We start from the raw sequence: 20,995 nt of genomic DNA, 5'->3' as shown, positions 1-20,995 counted from the left end.
AATACACCACTTCCTGCACGTTTAGATCCATTTTTTATTAACTTCCATTAAAAATATAAAACGGATCAAAACGAAACCGTTTTTCTTAAGCATACCCCAAAAAAGCGGGTTAGCAGCGAAATCCTTTACGGATCCAGTACTGTGAAGGTGAATGGGTCCCATAACGCAGCGGATCCGGATAGGGCACTATTCCACGGGCCGATCAATAATGTAAACGAGCGGCGATCTGCTAGATCGGCGCTCGTTTACTGGGCCTATTCCATGGCCCGATGATCGTTTAGCGAGGGCTGCAGGGACATCGTTATTGATGTCCTTGCAGCCCTTGCAGCATACATTACCTAGCAGAGCTTCTCCTCAACTCCGTCTTCATCCCGGTCCCGCTCGCAGCATCAACTCCGGAGCGCCCTGATTGAGCTTTCAGACAGCTCAGCCAATCACTGGCCGCGGCGGTCCCGGCTTGTGAATGGCTGAGCGGTCTGAAAGCTTAGTCAGGCGGCACCGAAGCTGCTGCTGCACGCGGGGCCGGGATGAAGACGGAGAGGAGGAGAAGCCCTACTAGGTAATATATGCTGCTTGAATCGTCGGTCGCCCGCCGCGCATCTATATTGTACGCAGCGATGCGCCGTGGGTGACCGATGTTTTTAGGTTTGGGCCTAAATAAACGATCAGCCGATGACACGATCATCGGCTGATCGTTTTCTCTATTCCACCGAGCGATAATCGGCCTAATCGGGCCGATTATTGCTCCCTGGAATAGGCCCCTTAGTCTAGTTTCACATGCACAGGATCGCAACGGATTTCAGGCTGCGAGATCCTGTGTAGTGTCATTCTGTAAGTTTACATAGTCGCAGAGTTTCTTTCATTCGGCCCGTTGAATACTTCACCTGTTCGCGCTCAGGCCTGCTTCTGTGGCTCCCGACTCCCTGACGTCCCAATCAGTGGCTGAGTAAGACGCCAGGGAGCCGAAGCCACAGAAGCAGGCCGGAGCACGAACAGGTAAAGTATTCAACGGGCCGCTGCAGGTTAAGGTGGACAGGGCTTTACATACTCGCAGCAGAATGAAACGCTGCGACTATGTAAACTTACAGAATGACACTACACAGGATCATGCAGCGTGAAATCCGTTGCGATCTTGTACATGTGAAACTAGCCTTACTAGTAGTGGAGCGAACCTGAACCTGTTTGATTCCCAGTGGCTGCAGAAAATGGATGAGGCCCTACTGCTGACAGGAAAACATGGATATTGCCTATAGCCTAATCCATGTTTTCCAGGGCTTCCCAGGGGGGCATCCAACTTCTGCAGTTGCCGCATCAAACACGTTTAGATTCCGGTAACATCGACAGGTTGGCTCAACACTACATACTAGCCATTTTGGTACCTGACCCCAATCTACTGTCAACAATTTGTTCATGTTTTTCGTCACCTATCTGAACCCATTATAACTTGTATAAGAAAGAAGACACACAGACACCATACTTTGTTATATTCTAGTATATTTATTACCTTAATAAAGCAACTTTATGTAGAAGAGTAACGTAAAGTTCCCATTTTTATGTCTGTTATACACAGAAATGACATGTTTGAGGCTAATACTGAGATGTCGCTGTCGTTCCAGATCATCCAGTAGGGGGCAGGTAACACTGTGACCTCCAGGAGGAGGCAGTCACCCCAACCTGAGAATTCTGCAGATATATAAGATGTATATGTAACGGTCTTCACATGCCATCCCCAGCAGAGGAACGTCCAATACCTGAGCACAGAAGCTACCATGCTAATGGCCAATGGACGTCCTGTACTGCATTGAATACATGTCAAGAGACAAGTGACAATATATAAACTAATTCTTACCTATATATTACAGAATAAATAATATGCAAACCCAGGACACAACTAATAATAAAAATGCTGGACCAAAACAGCAATAAGCTGACAGAGTAGGAGTAATATATTATATGGCTGTAGTAAACCTTCCAGTCGGGTACAATGATGACTGGTAATAGTGATGGCTAATGCTGCGTTTACGATTATCGTTCGAATTTGCACGATATCGCATTTGAGCGATAATGGTTCCGTGTAAACATAACGAACGATAAAGCGACGAGCGAGAAATCGTTCGTTTTGATCTTTGATCATGTTCTCAATTCGTCGTTGGTCGTTCGCAAAAAATTTGCAGATTGTTTTGTGTAAACAATCTTTCACCGATTTAACCTATGTGTGAGATAGGCTTAAGTGATCCCAAAACGATCGCAATACGATTTTTCCATACGATATATAGTTCCGTCTAAACGCTGATCGTTATCTAAAACAAATTGTTATTTAGAAATGGTTAATGGTACGATCGGGCAAATTATCGCTCGGTGTACACGCAGCATTAATGTGCCAACTTAGCATACTATTAATACTGATGGCTACATGTGCCAACCTAGTCATTGGTAATGCTGATGGCTACATGTGCCAACCTAGTCACTCGTTACATGTGCTAACCTAGTCATTGGTAATGCTGATGGCTACATGTGTCAACCTGGTTACTGGTTACATGTGCTAACCTAGCACATCGGTAATACTGATGGCTACATGGGCCAACCTAGCACATTGGTAATACTCATGGCTACATGGGCCAACCTAGCACATTGGTAATACTCATGGCCACATGGGCCAACCTAGCACACCAGTAATACTGATGGCTACATGGGCCAACCTAGCTTACTGATAATACTGATGGCTACATGGGCCAACCTAGTTCTTGGTTATGCTGATGGCTACATGGGCAAACCTAGTCACTGGTTACTTGTGCCAACCTAGCACACCGGTAATATTGATGGCTTCATGGGCCAACCTTTAACATTCAAAGTGAGTGCTGAAATTTTAGGCCATGTTTTCTTGCACATATGTATCTCACATATCTATTATGGAGTTTACATAAGTAACGCTAAGGTGCGTTCTTATGAGATAGGGTGGAATGGATAAGTTTTGCCAAGAATGATTTATTTTTTATTTTTTGAGGTGAGCTCAGTGTCGGACTATAAAACTTCAATGACATCGGGAGCCTCCCATAGTAGTTCCAGAGTCAATGTGAGTTGAATCATTCTGCATATAGGTTACATAGCTAAGCTAAATGCCCTTGGGGTGCGTCAGCACAGCTGAAAATCTTTTCGTCAACAATTTTTCTAGGTCTATCGATATTGTAACTGGAAACCGAGGAGAACTGTGACCTGCCTCTAGCTGACAGATGTCTGTGGTGAGGTAAGTAGAACAACTCTGTTGTCCTATTCAGAATATGGAAACAACCAAGCTTGTCATATATATATATATATATATATATATATATATATATATACACACACACAGCCCTTGCTGCACGATTATCAAGCCGTGTAATAGGCTCTGTAAGCAAGTACTGATCTAGCAGATTGGCGCTTGTTTACATTAGGGATCGGAGGTGTAATACGGCCCTAACTTCTGTGATTGTTGCAGCAGCCTCGCTCCATAGACTTACATGTTAAAAGCCACTGCATTGAAAATACTTGTGGACCTGTGACACAATGAAAATTAGAACACATTGGTACATGGCTCCCCCTGTTTTCTGGCCAAACTCAAATTTCACGGTCTTAAAGGGAAAACTGCTGACAGCCCTAAACAGAGGTAAGGGACCCGAGTAGAATCATATCTGATCCCTTGGTCACATAACCTGCATGATTGAAAGAAACGTTACAGCTCCCAGTCAACACTACAGCAAGTATCCATAAGACTCTTCTTGTTAGATGCACGGAGCCCCCTGTATTGAGTTTCCCTGACACCTCCCCTCAGATATGATTGACAGTTCTACTGGTCAGTATTGAATGTTCAAGCTGTCAATCATAGCTGAGAGGATGGGAATGGGAAGCTTTTAGTACAGAGAATTTAGGATAGGTAGTAGGAAGAGTCTGCCCTTCTAGACACGTCCCACGGCAGTAACCAGGAAAAAAGTGTTTTTATCATCATAAAATTTTATTTTGACATGTCCAAAGTTTTGATCAATCAAGGTCCGAGTATTCAGACCATGATCAAAACTTTTTGCATATCTCTGAAACACGTCAAAAGTTTCTTTCTTTATAATGACACTCTAAAGGGAAGCCTTCACTAGGTTTATGCTGCCTTAAATAAGGGCAGCATAAACTGGTAGTTTGTTCAGCTGTTCTCCTAATATGCAGGAGAATAGGATTCTTGCCGCACCCCTCCCCCCAGCTGCTGATTGACAGTTGACTGCCTAAACACAGCATGGATAGATAACTGCCAATCAGTAGCTGGTGGGTGGAGTTTCCTGCTTCTCATGAATATCCAGGACTACTGGGCTCACACACATAATGGAGAGGACTACTTATTGCCCATGTTATTCAGAAGGATATCTCTGGATCAGCTGTACAGAACAATGTAAGTGATACATCATTCTGTTCAGCTTCTCTGTCACTACATTACACTACCCTGAGATAGGACACCATAAACCTACCGTATCTCAATCATGCAAGTTAAATGGCCATGAGACCAGGTATCGCTGCACTGCCCTCACAGTGAACGAACCTGCAGATATTGGTAAGGGCGATTCCAGTTTCCAGTACAAAGCAGCAATGTATGTCATGAATGAAGGTCAGCTGGTATGTGCATACAGGGTCATTGTGAGAATGTACATATCTTATTGCATACAAGTCTGGGCTCCGACAGCACCTCTACGGCATAGTTTAGCGACTTCAGTGCTGGAAGCATGGCTTTAATAGGGTGATCATATAATGCCTATATATATGTGTGGAAGCCAGGTTAGCGGCTCAGCAATGTGTCACAGTGACAGGTCCAGGGATGCTGTAAATGCGGAGAGACACCTGCAATACTGGATAGATCACGGTTATGATGCCCACCCTTCAAAGTTGTAGTTGGTTAAAAAAAAGGTATAAATGGCCTTTTATCCTCGTCATTGCTGATTTTTGTAGTCTTAATAGTTTAAAGTTCTACCTGGGTTTGGAAGGGGAAGACACTCACAGACGCACAAAGGGAAAAGGGTAGTACACGTAGCAGCAGAGTGCAGAGAAACTCTGCAGAGCTTAGAACACTGATCACCTCTGCAAGCACAGCCAACGCCACAGCAAGGGACCGGGCCAAAAACCTCCTCATACCTAACCCCAAGGTGCCCCAGGACAGGCGTGCAGTATATACCGGTTAGTACCGCTCAGAAATATGGAGGCTGACAGTGACATCTATAGTGTGGTATACTACCTGTAGCTACATGGTAAAGAATTAGTGTTGCTTCTATATAAAGTGAACTAATGCATCATGTCTTCTAGGATATAGGATAAATAATATTGTTCTAGATTACGTACCCGCCGGATAGCCAGGAGCACATTGTGGGGTCGGTACCTTTCCTAGTGTTCTATATTTGTTGATAGCACCTATGGGACAGGTCTACCTGAGCCGCAGCTGTCACTTAGATGCAGCTTAGTGATCGCATTATACACATCTCCATTAATAATGCATTGGCTGTGCATAACAAAGCTTATTCAGAAGACTGGCCGCTGGGCTATTCATAGGTGTAGTACGCCAGGGTCTGCTATGGGCAGTGAAAAAAGTGCTCCGCATTGGGAGTACATAAGAGTGCAGGGCTTAGTTAGTGTGAGCAACACTGAAAATTTGGTCCCAATAGGTCTCACTTGCCCCCAGGTCCCTTTCCGGCACTAACATCCTGCTTGGTTCTCTGAATACGATGAAATATCTCTTTAAACAGAGCCTTGTACTCTGGCTGACTCTGTTCCAGCCGTCGGTCGGCAGCCTCCAGCTGCAGGGTAAGCACTCTCTCGGGCTCTACTTCCTCCGCAGGGAGGTCTCTGCTGGAATTGTCTCTTGACACTGGACGAGAAGTCTGCACGCCAGCATGGCAGAGATTGTCCTCGTGTTTCCTGCATTTGGCTAAAAGCTCCTCGTAACGTTCCAGCAGTGCGTGGTATTGCTCATCCACCTCTCGCAGGATAGACATGCCCCGGCGCCTGGTGTTGTTGGCATGCAGGGTGTAATTTCCCTCATGCCGGCTGGCAGCATCTCTCCCTACGATATCACTCAGTGCCGTGTCGCTGCAGCTTTTCCTGACGGCAGAGTTTGGAGAGGCTGGATTCTTGCTCCGATCTTCTTCCCCCTCTAATGGCTCTGGGTCATCCGTTTCTGGAGTCTTGTTAAGGGGTTCCAGCAATGCCTGGGATAGGCTATCTCCACGGCTCAGCAGATAACGCTTCACCTGTGTGGACAAATACGTGAAATCTTTAGCCATTACCAAGTATACAATGCACAGAAGGTCAGGTAATGAAGCCTTAAAGGGGTACGCCAGCGAAAATCTTTTGCTTTCAAATTAACTATTTTCAGAAAGTTATATAGATTTGTAATTTACTACTATTTAAAAATCTCAAGTCTTCCAGTACTTATCAGCTGCTGTATATCCTGCAGGAAGTGGTGTTTTCTTTTCAGTCTGACGCAGTGCTCTCTGCTGCCACCTCTGTCCATGTCAGGAACTGCCCTGAGTAGTACAGGTCTTTTATAGGGATTTGCTGCTGCTCTAGACAGTTCCTGTCTCGGACAAAGGTGGCAGCAGAGAGCACTGTGTCAGACAACTTCCCGCAGGACATACAGCAGCTGATCAGTACTGGACGACTAGAGATTTTTAAATAGAAGTAAATTACAAATCTCTATAACTTTCTGAAAGCAGTTGATTTTGAAAAAGTACCCGAAGAGTACCCGAAGTAAGAATTCATTTTGTCATCAAATATTCTAGGGCTACACCCACTGTCTGAATGTATTCCCGGAGTTCAGATACAATGGCGTCTTTGATTGCATGATTGCTCTTTGTCTTTCTACATACACAATTATGGTTCTTGTTCTCAGGAGACAATGACGATGAGAGTTATCAATGCCGATACGTTATAACGGCATTGGAAAAAATTAGCAGCATGTCCATGGACACTTTGCCAAAATCAAAAGCATTGTCTTAAGAAAGATGTGCTGGACGACACCCCCCCCCCCCTCCAAAATGTTATATGACTCAACTAGTCAGAGAATAAATATATTGTATTACTTTAACACTTGTTTCATGATGAGGTTTGGTTTAATTTTGTCAGTGTCAGTGTAGTTTCAAACATCTTCCCTCCATCTCATAGCCTATATGAGTCTTAGTATATTTGTAAAGCACTTTACTAGCCAAAAACCATAATAATTACCCCATAAAAAAAATCTCTAAAGTCTTGGCCACCAGGTGTCCCACTTTTCTGCAATCTGCTGTTAACTGCCTGATGTCAAGTAAAATCTGTCTCTAGTAACAGCTAGATCAGGACAAATTACAGGAGGAAACTGCTATGTGAAGAAGAGACCCTGGGCCATTAGGAATAGCTGAAGATGATCTACACTGTTCCTCAAAGGAAAATCATGGTTTTCTCTACTTCCATTGTTAGCAGTGTACTCCGTTCTATAGGTCCACTCAGTGTAATCTCCCCCTCCTTTTAGCTTTTCAGCAGCAGCAGCTCAGTAGGGAAACCTCTTCCTTGCTGTCCTCCTGCTGCTGTGTCTTTCCTTTCTGCTCATATAACATCTTGCAAACCCAGTGCATCAATAACCCCCATGCCTTCTATAGCAGTGTAATGTAATTATGAATATTGGCATCCAAACGAACAGGAAATCCACTCACTTGTTTCATCTGCTGTAACTCTTGCATTTCACTCTCCAGTTCCTTTATACGCATCTTGCAGTTTTCCATTTCACAGGCTCTTTGCTCCAGCTCGGCATACTCTTGGATGACGGCCTGGTATTCTTGCTCCGCCCTCTCCTTGCGCTGCCGTTCCTCTGCTACCTGTGCCCTCAAAACATTTACAGCCATCTGCAAACGCTGATTTTCCATCTGTAATGGTCTTTGAGACAGATCCAGGCAAGAAGCATGCTTGCTGACTGTATCCTCGTACCTGGGGACAAGCATTAGTGATCATCAGCAATAACACTATTTTCTCCATGTAAATATTGCACCCATGACCTATGTCTTCGCCTATAGTGCTGCACCCGGGGTCACACGTGTCTTTCATATAAGTCTCTATCCACCATCTGTCAGTCGTGCACTCTGGATTAGATCATGTGGCTTATCCCTCATAGTCTCTTTACTTACCTTCAATGTTGCACAAACCTTCTCTGTTCTTAAGGGTACAAACCCACACACCATATACACAGCAGATACGCAACAAATACGCAGCAGATTTGTTGGTACAGATTTGATGCTGTGTTCAGTTATTTAGATATAATCTGCTGCGTATTTGCTGCGTATTTGCTGCGTGTTTGCTGCGTATTTGCTGCGTATAGCAGCAGTAAATACGCTGCTTATACGGTGTGTGGGTTTATACCCTAAAGGGAATATATCAGCAGTGCACACCATACTAACCTGCTAACCTATAGTACCTTTCTTATGTCTCCACTTTACACTATTTTTGAGGAATATTCACTAATATCAATATGCAGCAGGTCAGTATTGTGATGATGAACAATATAAAATAAAAAAGATTTAAACAACAGGTAATTCTTAAATGACACATTCCTTTTGCAATCCTTAAAGGGGTACCCCAGCAAAAAACTTCCCCCCCCCCAAATTAACTGGTTTCAGAATTGTAATTTACTTCTATTTAAAAATCTCCAGTCTTCCATTACTTATCAACTGCTGTATGTCTTGCAGGAAGTGGTGTATTTTTTCCAGTCTGACATAGTACTTTCTGCTGCCACCTCTGTCCATGTCAGGAACTGTCCAGAGCAGCAGCAACTCCCTATAGAAAACCTCTCCTGCTATGGACAGTTCCTGACACAGATAGAGGTGGCAGCAGAGAGCACTGTGTCAGATTTAAAAGTAAACAACACTGCAGGACATACAGCAGCTGGTAAGTACTGGAAGACTGGAGATTTTTTTAAATAGAAGTAAATTACAAATCTATATAACTTTCTGAAACCAGTTTATCTGAAATAAAAATTTTTTCGCACAATGATTTAACTATGGGAAAACCAATATTAAAAAACCCATTATAGTACTTACCAGATGCTGGAGCACAGCTCGCGCACACATGGAAAGGTGTGGATAGTACGACGTCTCTCTCTCTTTTCCCTTCTGGTTCGCACCTTTTCCACACCCTGTAATTCCTCCACCTGTCTCTGCAGATCTTCTATCTGCTTCTGTAAACCATCTATAGTATCTGTTAAACTGGAAGTCAGAAATCTGGATGATCACATCTGTTACATATGATGTTTTATGATATCATATATGATATTACCATCCATGTACAAGGTTATTTACTATATATTTTTCTCACCTTTCTATTTTTTGCTGGGCCGCCTTGTTCTCCTGTACAAGCCTGATGTTAGTGACCTCCAGGTCTCGGGCTACAGTGTCCAGCTGTTCATATACCTTGGCGTGTTGCTCGTTCACCTGGCGGAGCATGTCCAGCTGTTTACTTAGGTACTGTGGAGCCAAAAAGAATAGAAAAAAATATTTGTGCTATCTAGACCGTGACAGTATGCAAAAGAACACTCCAGAGACACCATCACAGATCTCAACGTTGTGAGCTAGCCAGACCTTCCCTCCGGGAAGGAACAACCAAGCCAAGGAATGTCTCCAGTAAAGGAAACCACCCAAGCAAGGTACCCATCCACAGACAGCTGTTTCAGGGTATTTGCCCCTCATCAGTGTGGAGTAGGTTTCTGGCTAGTGGGAGAAATGCTAGTAAGTGCATGTAAAGAGATGATGGTGACCTCAGAGAGATCAACCAAAAACACCACAGAGACACTATCACAGGTCTCGACGTGAGTATATCCTAGGACATTGCCCCCTGGGAAATCAAATATGCAAAAGAACACTCTAGAGACACCATCACAGGTCTCAACGTAGTAAGCTAGCCAGACCAAACCAAGCCAGCAATCATCTCTTTGCATGCACTTACTAGCATTGCTCCCACTAGCCAGAATCCTACTCCACACTGATGAGGGGCAAATACCCCGAAACAGCTGTCTGTGGATGGATACCTTGCTTGGGTGGTTTCCTTGACTGAAGACAATCCTTGGCTTGGATGTTCCTTCCCGGAGGGAAGGTCTGGCTAGCTCACTACGTTGAGACCTGTGATGGTGTCTCTGGAGTGTTCTTTTGCATATTTGATTTCCCAGGGGACAATGTCCTAAAATACACTCACGTAGAGACCTGTGATAGTGTCTCTGTGGTGTTTTTGGTTGATCTCCCTGAGGTCAACCATCATCTCTTTGCATAGACTGTAATAGTGACAGCATGTCAGGTTATGTCAATTGGCTGATCATTAAAGGGGTTTACTGATAACTAGTGGTGGGCGCACTGGCCATACTTTACATTGTCTGCTATGGCTAATTGGATTGCAGGCACACCTGAATGTGTGATGTTAAAAAAAAAGGACAGGCCAGGTTGAACACCTCAGACAGTGGCCGTTCTGCGACATGGCACTGTCACAGAACAGCCGCTGTTTTTCCCATGGTCTGAACATGGCCTATGACTGTATATCCATGTGTTCCAGGACTCCCTAGGGCGGCATCCAACTTCTCCATACCCTGGAAGTCAAATGCTGAGTGTTTGGGTTCAGATGACTGTTATGGAACCTGAACTTCTGGCAAGTTTGCACAACACTATAGTTGACGTATGACGTGCCAGTCATATCTTAAGGGTCAGATAGATATATGATGGAAACATAAGCATTCCTCACTGAATCTGTCTGGGATCTGTTCAAAGGGATCTCATCTGCTGGAGCAGTAAGGGAGGAAGGAGAGGCGTCCCCTGGCTTCTCTGGGGTTGGCATTGGGCACAATGAATAACTTTATTATTATTGATTCTCACCATTTTTTAACCATCGACAGCCCAACAAGCTATAGTCACTAATAGTACCCTGAATCATGTCTTACATTGTGTGTGTGGTAGGTTGTGTGGTGGTACAGCGATTCTCAGTCACACAGCCAGGAATCATTGTGTTGCACAGTCTGTTGCACTACCCCCTCAGCCATACAAGTGGATAGGGTTGCATGTGACCCACAGCCTTGACCCCACAACTGGGGACTGGATGTGACTGTAGGGTTGTAGCCTGGAATATGATTTAATGGGTTACTTATTCGGTCACCAATGGCCATGTGAAATTGCCAATTATCCCGGCAACATCGTACAGCTCTTAGTGAAGAAAAGGGGACGTGATTCCGTCCTCATGCAGTTTCAGACACATCATTTACCAGACGCAACTCGGTTTCCAACCCTTTGGATCCTGTTATGTGCGGCTGCCTTATAGCCAGCCCTTGGCGTCCAGGCGTTTATCATGTAGTGATGGGGTCACCCCTGTTACCTCGATCTCCTGCACTTGGTCCTCATTGCTCAGGTACATCTGCTGCAGAGACACTTCTAGCTCCTTGTTGCGCTCCAGCAGAGTCTTCCCCAGTTCTGCTGCCAGATGCAGATCTGATAGAGAAGAAGAATACAGCTCGTAAACTGCAGGGAGTGTACATCCTACCTGTACCATACTGTACCATACATAGCTGTACCATACATAGCTGTACTATACTGTACCATACCTAGCTTACCATACTGTGCCATACATAGCTGTACCATACATAGCTGTACCGTACATAGCTGTACCATACATAGCTGTACCATACATAGCTGTACCATACTGTGCCATACATAGCTGTACCATACATAGCTGTACTATACTGTACCATACCTAGCTTACCATACTGTGCCATACATAGCTGTACCATACATAGCTGTACCGTACATAGCTGTACCATACATAGCTGTACCATACATAGCTGTACCATACTGTGCCATACATAGCTGTACTGTACTGTACCATACCTAGCTTACCATACTGTACCATACATAGCTGTACCATACTATACCATACATAGCTGTACTATACATAGCTGTACTATACATAGCTGTACTATACATAGCTGTACCATACATAGCTGTACCATACTATACCATACATAGCTGTACCATACTATACCATACATAGCTGTACCATACATAGCTGTACCATACTATACCATACATAGCTGTACCATACATAGCTGTACTATACTGTACCATACCTAGCTTACCATACTGTGCCATACATAGCTGTACCATACCTAGCTGTACCATACTGTACCATATATAGCTGTACCGTACATAGCTGTACCGTACATAGCTGTACCATACATAGCTGTACCATACATAGCTGTACCATACTGTACCATACATAGCTCTACCATACTGTACCATACATAGCTCTACCATACTATACCATACATAGCTGTACCATACATAGCTGTACCATACTATACCATACATAGCTGTACCATATTATACCATACATAGCTGTACCATACTGTACCATACATAGCTGTACCATACTGTACCATACATAGCTGTACCATACTGTACCATACATAGCTGTACCATACTGTACCATACATAGCTGTACCATACTATACCATACATAGCTGTACCATACTGTACCATACATAGCTGTACCATACATAGCTGTACCATACATAGCTGTACCATACATAGCTGTACCATACTATACCATACATAGCTGTACCATACTGTGCCATACTATACCATACCTAGCTTACCATACTGTGCCATACATAGCTGTACCATACTGTACCATACCTAGCTGTACCATACTGTACCATACATAGCTCTACCATACTGTACCATACATAGCTCTACCATACTATACCATACATAGCTGTACCATACTATACCATACATAGCTGTACCATACTATACCATACATAGCTGTACCATATTATACCATACATAGCTGTACCATACTATACCATACATAGCTGTACCATACTGTACCATACATAGCTGTACCATACTGTGCCATACATAGCTGTACCATACTGTACCATACATAGCTGTACCATACTGTGCCATACATAGCTGTACCATACTGTGCTATACATAGCTGTACCATACTGTGCCATACATAGCTGTACCATACTATACCATACATAGCTGTACCATACTGTGCCATACATAGCTGTACCATACTATGCCATACATAGCTGTACCATACTGTACCATACATAGCTGTACCATACTGTGCCATACATAGCTGTACCATACTGTACCATACATAGCTGTACCATACTATACCATACTATACCATACATAGCTGTACCATACTGTGCCATACATAGCTATACCATACTGTACCATACATAGCTGTACCATACTATACCATACATAGCTGTACCATACTGTGCCATACATAGCTGTACCATACAATACCATACATAGCTGTACCATACTGTACCATACATAGCTGTACCATACTGTGCCATACATAACTGTACCATACTATACCATACATAGCTGTACCATACTGTACCATACATAGCTGTACCATACTATGCCATACATAGCTGTACCATACTGTACCATACATAGCTGTACCATACCTACAGTCAGTTTCTGGATTATATATCATTTATCATATGACCTTCCCGCCCCAGTAATAGCCACGTCTCACGGCCAAGGGTACATGAATACAATAAATGGATCAATGGTTTAGACTGTCAGGCACCGCGCATTCATAATTCATTAAATACAATGGATGATCTAAGGCAAGTGCGGAAAGGATGGATAAGTGACAACCGGGTTCCTGAACAACAAGCATACTTAGAAATGATACCCGAGTGCTGACAAAGGACTTCTCCACATCTGTCATCACTTCCATTGTTCTGCTTTATCATAAGAACAGATCGGAAATGATGGCGGTGCAGGGTCACATGACACAAACCAACAGTGCCCTACGGGGTCTACTCTGCATGCCCCCAGACAGACTCTGCAAAGGGAGACCCTGTGAGGTCATTACTGACATCATGGGCTTCCCCAGAAACTGTCCTAATGGCAAGACAAGAAAAGACAACCCCTTTAATAAAACAGTTCCATGTTTTCTTTAGAGGAGGGAGAAACCTGGGAAGACAGCTAGGAGAGCAGAGACAAGGCGGCCTGCAGGGGATAATCATACAGGCAGTATACAAGTATAGAGAGAAATATAGCAAACTGGAAAGGCTGTAGAAGCAAAACTGAGCAACATTTTAATAAAGACCTATAGAGAAGGTGTGTTTGCACTATAATGGGTAGAATCTAAGATAGAAAATGTACTTTTCAAAGAAGTCTATTGCCTTAAAGCTTCCATCGGAATCTGTACCTAGACTGTACAACCTGGAATATATTCCCTGCATCTGAATGGAATCACTACTATGGTAGATGTGATGAGTGTGGGGACTCTCTCATCTATATGGTGGCTATATGTGGTTGTCACTTTTGGAAAACAGAAAACACAGAAAAACTAAATAGCTGAATAAATTGTATGACCAGTAACGTGCCTGGTGATGCCGCCCTGCCTATATTATGCCTGGGGGGTATTTATATGTATAGTGATATTAAGTGGCATCATCTGCATCTTTACCCGATTAACATAAGACAGTGTGCCCGCATAGAACACCGCACGTGTGTCCGTATAGAACACCGCACGTGTGCCCGTATAGAACACTGCATGTGTGCCCGCATATAACCCTGCATGTGTGCCGGCATATAACCCTGCATGTGTGCCGGCATATACCACTGCATGTGTGCCGGCATATAACACTGCACGTGTGCCCGCATATACCACTGCATGTGTGCCCGCATATAGCACTGCATGTGTGCCTGCATATAACACCGCACATGTACCTGCATATAACACTGCACGGGTGCCTGCATGTAACACTGCACGTGTGCCCACATATAACACCGCACGTGTGCCTGCATATAGCACTGCATGTGTGCTCGCATATAACACCGCACATGTACCTGCATATAGCACTGCATGTGTGCCCGCATATAGCACTGCACGTGTGCCTGCATATAACACCGCACATGTACCTGCATATAACACTGCACGTGTGCCCGCATATAACACTGCACGGGTGCCCGCATATAACACTGCACATGTACCTGCATATAACCCTGCACGTGTGCCCGCATATAACACTGCACATGTACCTGCATATAACCCTGCACGTGTGCCCGCATATAACACTGCACGGGTGCCCGCATATAACACCGCACATGTACCTGCATATAACCCTGCACGTGTGCCCGCATATAACACTGCACATGTACCTGCATATAACCCCGCATGTGTGCCCGCATATAACACTGCATGTGTGCCGGCATATACCACTGCATGTGTGCCGGCATATACCACTGCATGTGTGCCGGCATATAACACTGCACGTGTGCCGGCATATACCACTGCATGTGTGCCCGCATATAGCACTGCACGTGTGCCTGCATATACCACTGCACGTGTGCCCGCATATAGCACTGCACGGGTGCCTGCATATAACACTGCACGGGTGCCTGCATGTAACACTGCACGTATCCCCACATATAACACTGCACGTGTGCCTGCATATAGCACTGCATGTGTGCTCGCATATAACACCGCACATGTACCTGCATATAGCACTGCATGTGTGCCCGCATATAGCACTGCACGTGTGCCTGCATATAACACTGCACATGTACCTGCATATAACACTGCACGTGTGCCCGCATATAACACTGCACGGGTGCCCGCATATAACACTGCACATGTACCTGCATATATCACTGCACGGGTGCCCGCATATACCACTGCACGTGTGCCCGCATATAACCCTGCACGGGTGCCCGCATGTAACCCTGCACGTGTGCCCGCATATAACACTGCACATGTACCTGCATATAACCCTGCACGTGTGCCCGCATATAACGCTGCACGGGTGCCCGCATATAACACCGCACATGTACCTGCATATAACCCTGCACGTGTGCCCGCATATAACACTGCACATGTACCTGCATATAACCCTGCACGTGTGCCCGCATATAACACTGCACGGGTGCCCGCATACAACACTGCACGTGTGCCCGCATATAACACTGCACGGGTGCCCGCATACAACACTGCACGTGTGCCCGCATATAACACTGCACGTGTGCCTGCATATAACCCCGCACGGGTGCCCGCATATAACACTGCACGGGTGCCCGCATATAACACTGCACGTGTGCCCGCATATAACCCTGCACGTGTGCCCGCATATAACACTGCACATGTACCTGCATATAACCCCGCATGTGTGCCCGCATATAACACTGCACGTGTGCCCGCATATAACACTGCACGGGTGCCCGCATACAAAACTGCACGTGTGCCTGCATATAACCCCGCACGGGTGCCCGCATATAACACTGCACGGGTGCCCGCATACAACACTGCACGTGTGCCCGCATATAACACTGCACGTGTGCCCGCATATAACCCTGCACGTGTGCCCGCATATAACACTGCACATGTACCTGCATATAACCCCGCATGTGTGCCCGCATACAACACTGCACGTGTGCCCGCATATAACACTGCACGTGTGCCCGCATATAACACTGCACGTGTGCCTGCATATAGCACTGCATGTGTGCCTGCATATAACCCCGCACGGGTGCCCGCATATAACACTGCACGTGTGCCCGCATATAACCCTGCACGTGTGCCCGCATATAACACTGCACGGGTGCCCGCATATAACACTGCACGGGTGCCTGCATATAGCACTGCATGTGTGCCTGCATATAACCCCGCACGGGTGCCCGCATATAACACTGCACGTGTGCCCGCATATAACCCTGCACGTGTGCCCGCATATAACACTGCACGGGTGCCCGCATATAACCCCGCACGGGTGCCCGCATAGAGAAATGCTGTTGGGTCCACTTGCACCAACAACTGAACAGGTAATTCACTGATCTCCAATCTCTGTCTCTCCAGTTGTTGTGAAACTACAACTCCCAGCATGCCCAAACATCCACTGGCTCTCCGGGCATTCTGGGAGTTGTAGTTGTACAACAGCTGGAGATCCGCACCGTGGGTGCCCCCTATAGCTGCACGTGCATGGACGGCGCCCCCATCTGCCTGGACGTGACGGGTTATGGCTTTGGCCATCTCTTACCTTGCTCCAGATCGTGGTGGTCATACCAGGGCTCATCCTCCTCGCTATGGAACTCCTCCATTCTTCCTGCTCCCAACATTGGTCCGGTTGGAGAACTAGAACTACCACTACAATACTAACACTAGATTAACACCTTTCTGATTTCCGGCCCTATGATAACACTCCCTGTCACTAGACCCAGCCCGTCTCAGTATGTCCTAAAGCCATAGACATGCTGACCCCCCGGTGTTACCTGACCTATAGCCGGTCCCATGGACATACAGGCCTCAGTCCCTCCCTAGCACAGCATGTAACACACATCAGGGCACCCCTATCTCCTCCAATGACTGCACAGGGACCTGGCACAATGCTGCTCGGTGCCAGCCCCGGGGGGCACAGGCTATGGCGGGCACCCTGCCACTGACTACAATGCGCAGTATATGGCACAGGCGGTAGCAGTACTACGCCCCCTCCCCCCGCCGCCTGTCAGCCTCCCCAGCCCCTGCTCCTTGTCCTGTATCCCGGCTCCCCGTAGCATCCCGTCACATCCCTGGGCCTGGACCGGTTAAGCCCCGCCCCTAACATCCAGGCAGGGAAACAGCTGATTGGAGGGCGCGGCCTCCTCCCCCCCACATCATCATCCGGGAATCCTGCATCCTTAACCCCTGCCTGCCCGCCGCGTCACCAGGGTCACTGCAGTAATGCGCATTAATCACACACAGCGATAACAGACGACAGACGCACCGCGCACGCGTATTAAAGAGCCGGGCTACCTATACGGACTAGGCTGTGGGCGGGGGCTACTCCATGTGGGCGGAGTCTGACGAGGTCATGGACATGGAACGCACACGCCAACTAAGTGGGCGGGGCAAGTGACGCTGTAGGTAGGGGAGGGGCGTGGCATCCTGCGTTGATTGACTGATCCGGTTCCCTGACCGCTGCAGGCGGATCTGGGAAGGGATCTGGACCGGCTGTGAATAGGCGGGGCTTACAGCTCGGGCCGGTACCGGCATGGGGAACACGGACACCAAGCTGAACTTTAGGAAGGCGGTTATACAGCTCACGACGAAAACACAGGTACCGGGAACCGGGGTCCACACCTATAGCTATAGGGTCAGCGCGGAACAGGTGTATACAGCACGCTAGGTATGGTGGAGGAGAGACGGACACCGGGGGAGGCGGAGGAGCCATATATATATATATATATATATATATATATATATATATATATATATATATATATACTGCACCTGGGGACGTCACCCTTGTCATGTATACAGCACGCTAGGTATGGTGGAGGAGAGACGGACACCGGGGGAGGCGGAGCCATATATATATAGATATATATATATATACTGCACCTGGGGACGTCACCCATGTCATGTATACAGCACGCTACATATGGTGGAGGAGAGACGGACACCGGGGGAGGCGGAGCCATAGAGATATATATATATATATATACTGCACCTGGGGACGCCACCCATGTCATGTATACAGCACGCTAGGTATGGTGGAGGAGAGACGGACACCGGGGGAGGCGGAGCCATATATATATATATATACACACACACTGCACCTGGGGACGTCACCCATGTCATGTATACAGCACGCTACATATGGTGGAGGAGAGGCGGACACCGGCCTGCGGGGGAGGCGAAGCCATATATATATATATACATACACACTGCACCTGGGGACGTCACCCATATCATGTATACAGCACGCTACGTATGGTAGAGGAGAGACGGACACCGCGGGAGGCGGAGCCATATATACTGCACCAGGGGACGTCACCCATGTCATGTATACAGCACGCTACGTATGGTGGAGGAGAGACAGACACCGGCCTGCGGGGGAGGCGGAGCCATATATATATATATATATATATATATATATATATATATATACACACACACACTGCACCAGGGGACGTCACCCATGTCATGTATACAGCACGCTACGTATGGTGGAGGAGAGACGTGTGCGGGAGAGGCGGAGCCATAGTGTTATATAGATATATATATATATATATATATATATATATATATATATACTGCACCTGGGGACATCACCCATGTCATGTATACAGCACGCTACATATGGTGGAGGAGAAACGGACACCGGCCTGCGGGGGAGGCGGAGCCATAGAGATATATATACATACACACTGCACCTGGGGACGTCACCCATATCATGTATACAGCACGCTACGTATGGTGGAGGAGAGACGGACACCGGCCTGCGGGGGAGGCGAAGCCATATATATATCTATATATAGATATATATACTGCACCTGGGGACGTCACCCTTGTCATGTATACAGCACGCTACGTATGTTGGAGGAGAGACGGACACCGGCCTGCGGGGGAGGCGGAGCCATAGATATATATATACATACACACTGCACCTGGGGACGTCACCCATATCATGTATACAGCACGCTACGTATGGTAGAGGAGAGACGGACACCGCGGGAGGCGGAGCCATATATACTGCACCAGGGGACGTCACCCATGTCATGTATACAGCACGCTACGTATGGTGGAGGAGAGACGGACACCGGCCTGCGGGGGAGGCGGAGCCATAGATATATATATATATATATATACATACACACTGCACCTGGGGACGTCACCCATATCATGTATACAGCACGCTACGTATGGTGGAGGAGAGACGGACACCGGCCTGCGGGGACACACAAGCCATATATACATATATATAGTACCTGGGGACGTCACCCATATCATGTATACAGCATGCTACATATGGTGGAGGAGAGACGTGTGCGGGAGAGGCGGACACTGGCCTGCGGGGACACACAAGCTATAAATATATATATATACACACATACACATACACTCTGCACCTGGGGAAGTCACCCATGTCATGTATACCTGTGTACTATGGCCTACTATATACTGTATACCGTGCATTTATATCTGTATTATATACTCCATGTATCCACAGACACGCGGGCCATAGATATATATATATGTCTATGTATAGCACCTGGGGACGTCACCCATGTCATGTATACCTGTGTACTATGGCCTACTATATACTGTATACCGCGCATTTAAATCTATTATATACTCCATGTATCCAGATACAAAGAATCCACATATCTATCTATACACACACACACACACACACACAGAGTATATAACGCACCTGGGGACATTATCCGTATCATGTATAGCAGTGTAAATAGCCTATGGCCTACTGTGCTATATACTGTATACCGTACATTTGTCTGTGTTTTATGCTCCATGTATCCAGATACAAAGATGCGCTCTATATATATATATATACATATATATATATATATATATATATATATATATATACTGCACCAGGTGACATCATTTATGCCATGTATAGCAGTGTACTGTATAGATATAGTCTACTACTGTGATATGGTGCATTTATAACTTCGTTATATGCGCCATGTATCCAACCACCTGTGTATATATAGGACATCATCCATGACATGTATAGCAGTGTACTGTGTGTATATAGTCTATGGTCTACATATATAGCTGCCACTTGGCTGGCATGGCATGCTGGGAGTTGTAGTAGCTGCAGCTTGCATATGTGTGCTCTTAAAGGGAATCTGTCAGCACCTGGGCTGAGGTGCTGACAGTGTAGTGAAGGTGTATGTCCCTTGTTGTGTGCAGTACCTTTCTTTTAGCCAGTGGTGCGGTAGATTTTTCTTATTCTTGCCTGTAACTTGCAGTGGTGAGGAGTTTGTGTCGCACTTAGGCACGCCTCACCACCACTTCCTCCTCCCTGTTTGATTGCCCGGCCTCCTGCTTCGTGATGACGTTGCTGGCAAGGGCTGCGTGCCGACTTGCCAGTATGCCCATGCGCCCTGGGTCTGTTGGGTATTGCGTGATCCTGTGTCCTCAATCGCGCATGTGCCGTAGTGCAAATGAG

At 46.2% G+C, this 20,995-nt stretch overlaps 2 protein-coding genes across 3 annotated transcripts in view; one reads left to right on the top strand and one right to left on the bottom strand.

Moving 5' to 3' along the window:
• Positions 1-1,477: 1,477 nt before the first annotated feature.
• CDR2L (cerebellar degeneration related protein 2 like) lies at positions 1,478-20,803 on the bottom strand. Of its 2 annotated transcripts, none has more exons than XM_069953349.1 (6): positions 20,740-20,803; positions 11,377-11,489; positions 9,343-9,491; positions 9,069-9,233; positions 7,692-7,962; positions 1,478-6,254 (listed from the first exon to the last, which is right to left on the bottom strand). In XM_069953349.1, exons 2-6 carry the CDS (start codon positions 11,413-11,415, stop codon positions 5,673-5,675), a joined length of 1,206 nt encoding a protein of 401 aa, XP_069809450.1. In that variant the 5' UTR covers positions 11,416-11,489; positions 20,740-20,803; the 3' UTR covers positions 1,478-5,672. The 2 variants fall into 2 exon arrangements, with proteins under 2 accessions (XP_069809450.1, XP_069809449.1); XM_069953348.1 differs by lacking the exon at positions 20,740-20,803 and adding an exon at positions 17,075-17,839.
• The window catches only part of HID1 (HID1 domain containing), a 25,008-nt gene continuing 21,964 nt past the window's right edge, over positions 17,952-20,995 (top strand). The window contains exon 1 of the mRNA XM_069953346.1: positions 17,952-18,130. Coding sequence (XP_069809447.1) covers positions 18,065-18,130 — 66 coding nt within the window. The 5' untranslated portion in view covers positions 17,952-18,064. The remainder of the gene's footprint in view (positions 18,131-20,995) is intronic.

This window comes from Dendropsophus ebraccatus, chromosome 14 (genome assembly GCF_027789765.1).
Source record: "Dendropsophus ebraccatus isolate aDenEbr1 chromosome 14, aDenEbr1.pat, whole genome shotgun sequence".
In the NCBI taxonomy this organism is placed as follows: Eukaryota; Metazoa; Chordata; class Amphibia; order Anura; family Hylidae; genus Dendropsophus; species Dendropsophus ebraccatus.
The sequence above is the reverse complement of the archived record's forward strand: the minus strand, read 5'-3'. Positions and strand labels throughout refer to the sequence as shown.

Bases quoted from the DNA above. Each gene is read 5' to 3' on its own strand.
- CDR2L (XM_069953348.1), bottom strand. From the start codon at position 17,153: ATGTTGGGAGCAGGAAGAATGGAGGAGTTCCATAGCGAGGAGGATGAG. The intron at 11,490-17,074 runs GTAAGAGATGGC...CTTCTCTATCAG, and splicing joins CCACCACGATCTGGAGCAAG to ATCTGCATCTGGCAGCAGAA. The intron at 9,234-9,342 runs GTGAGAAAAATA...TCTGACTTCCAG, and splicing joins GCCCAGCAAAAAATAGAAAG to TTTAACAGATACTATAGATG.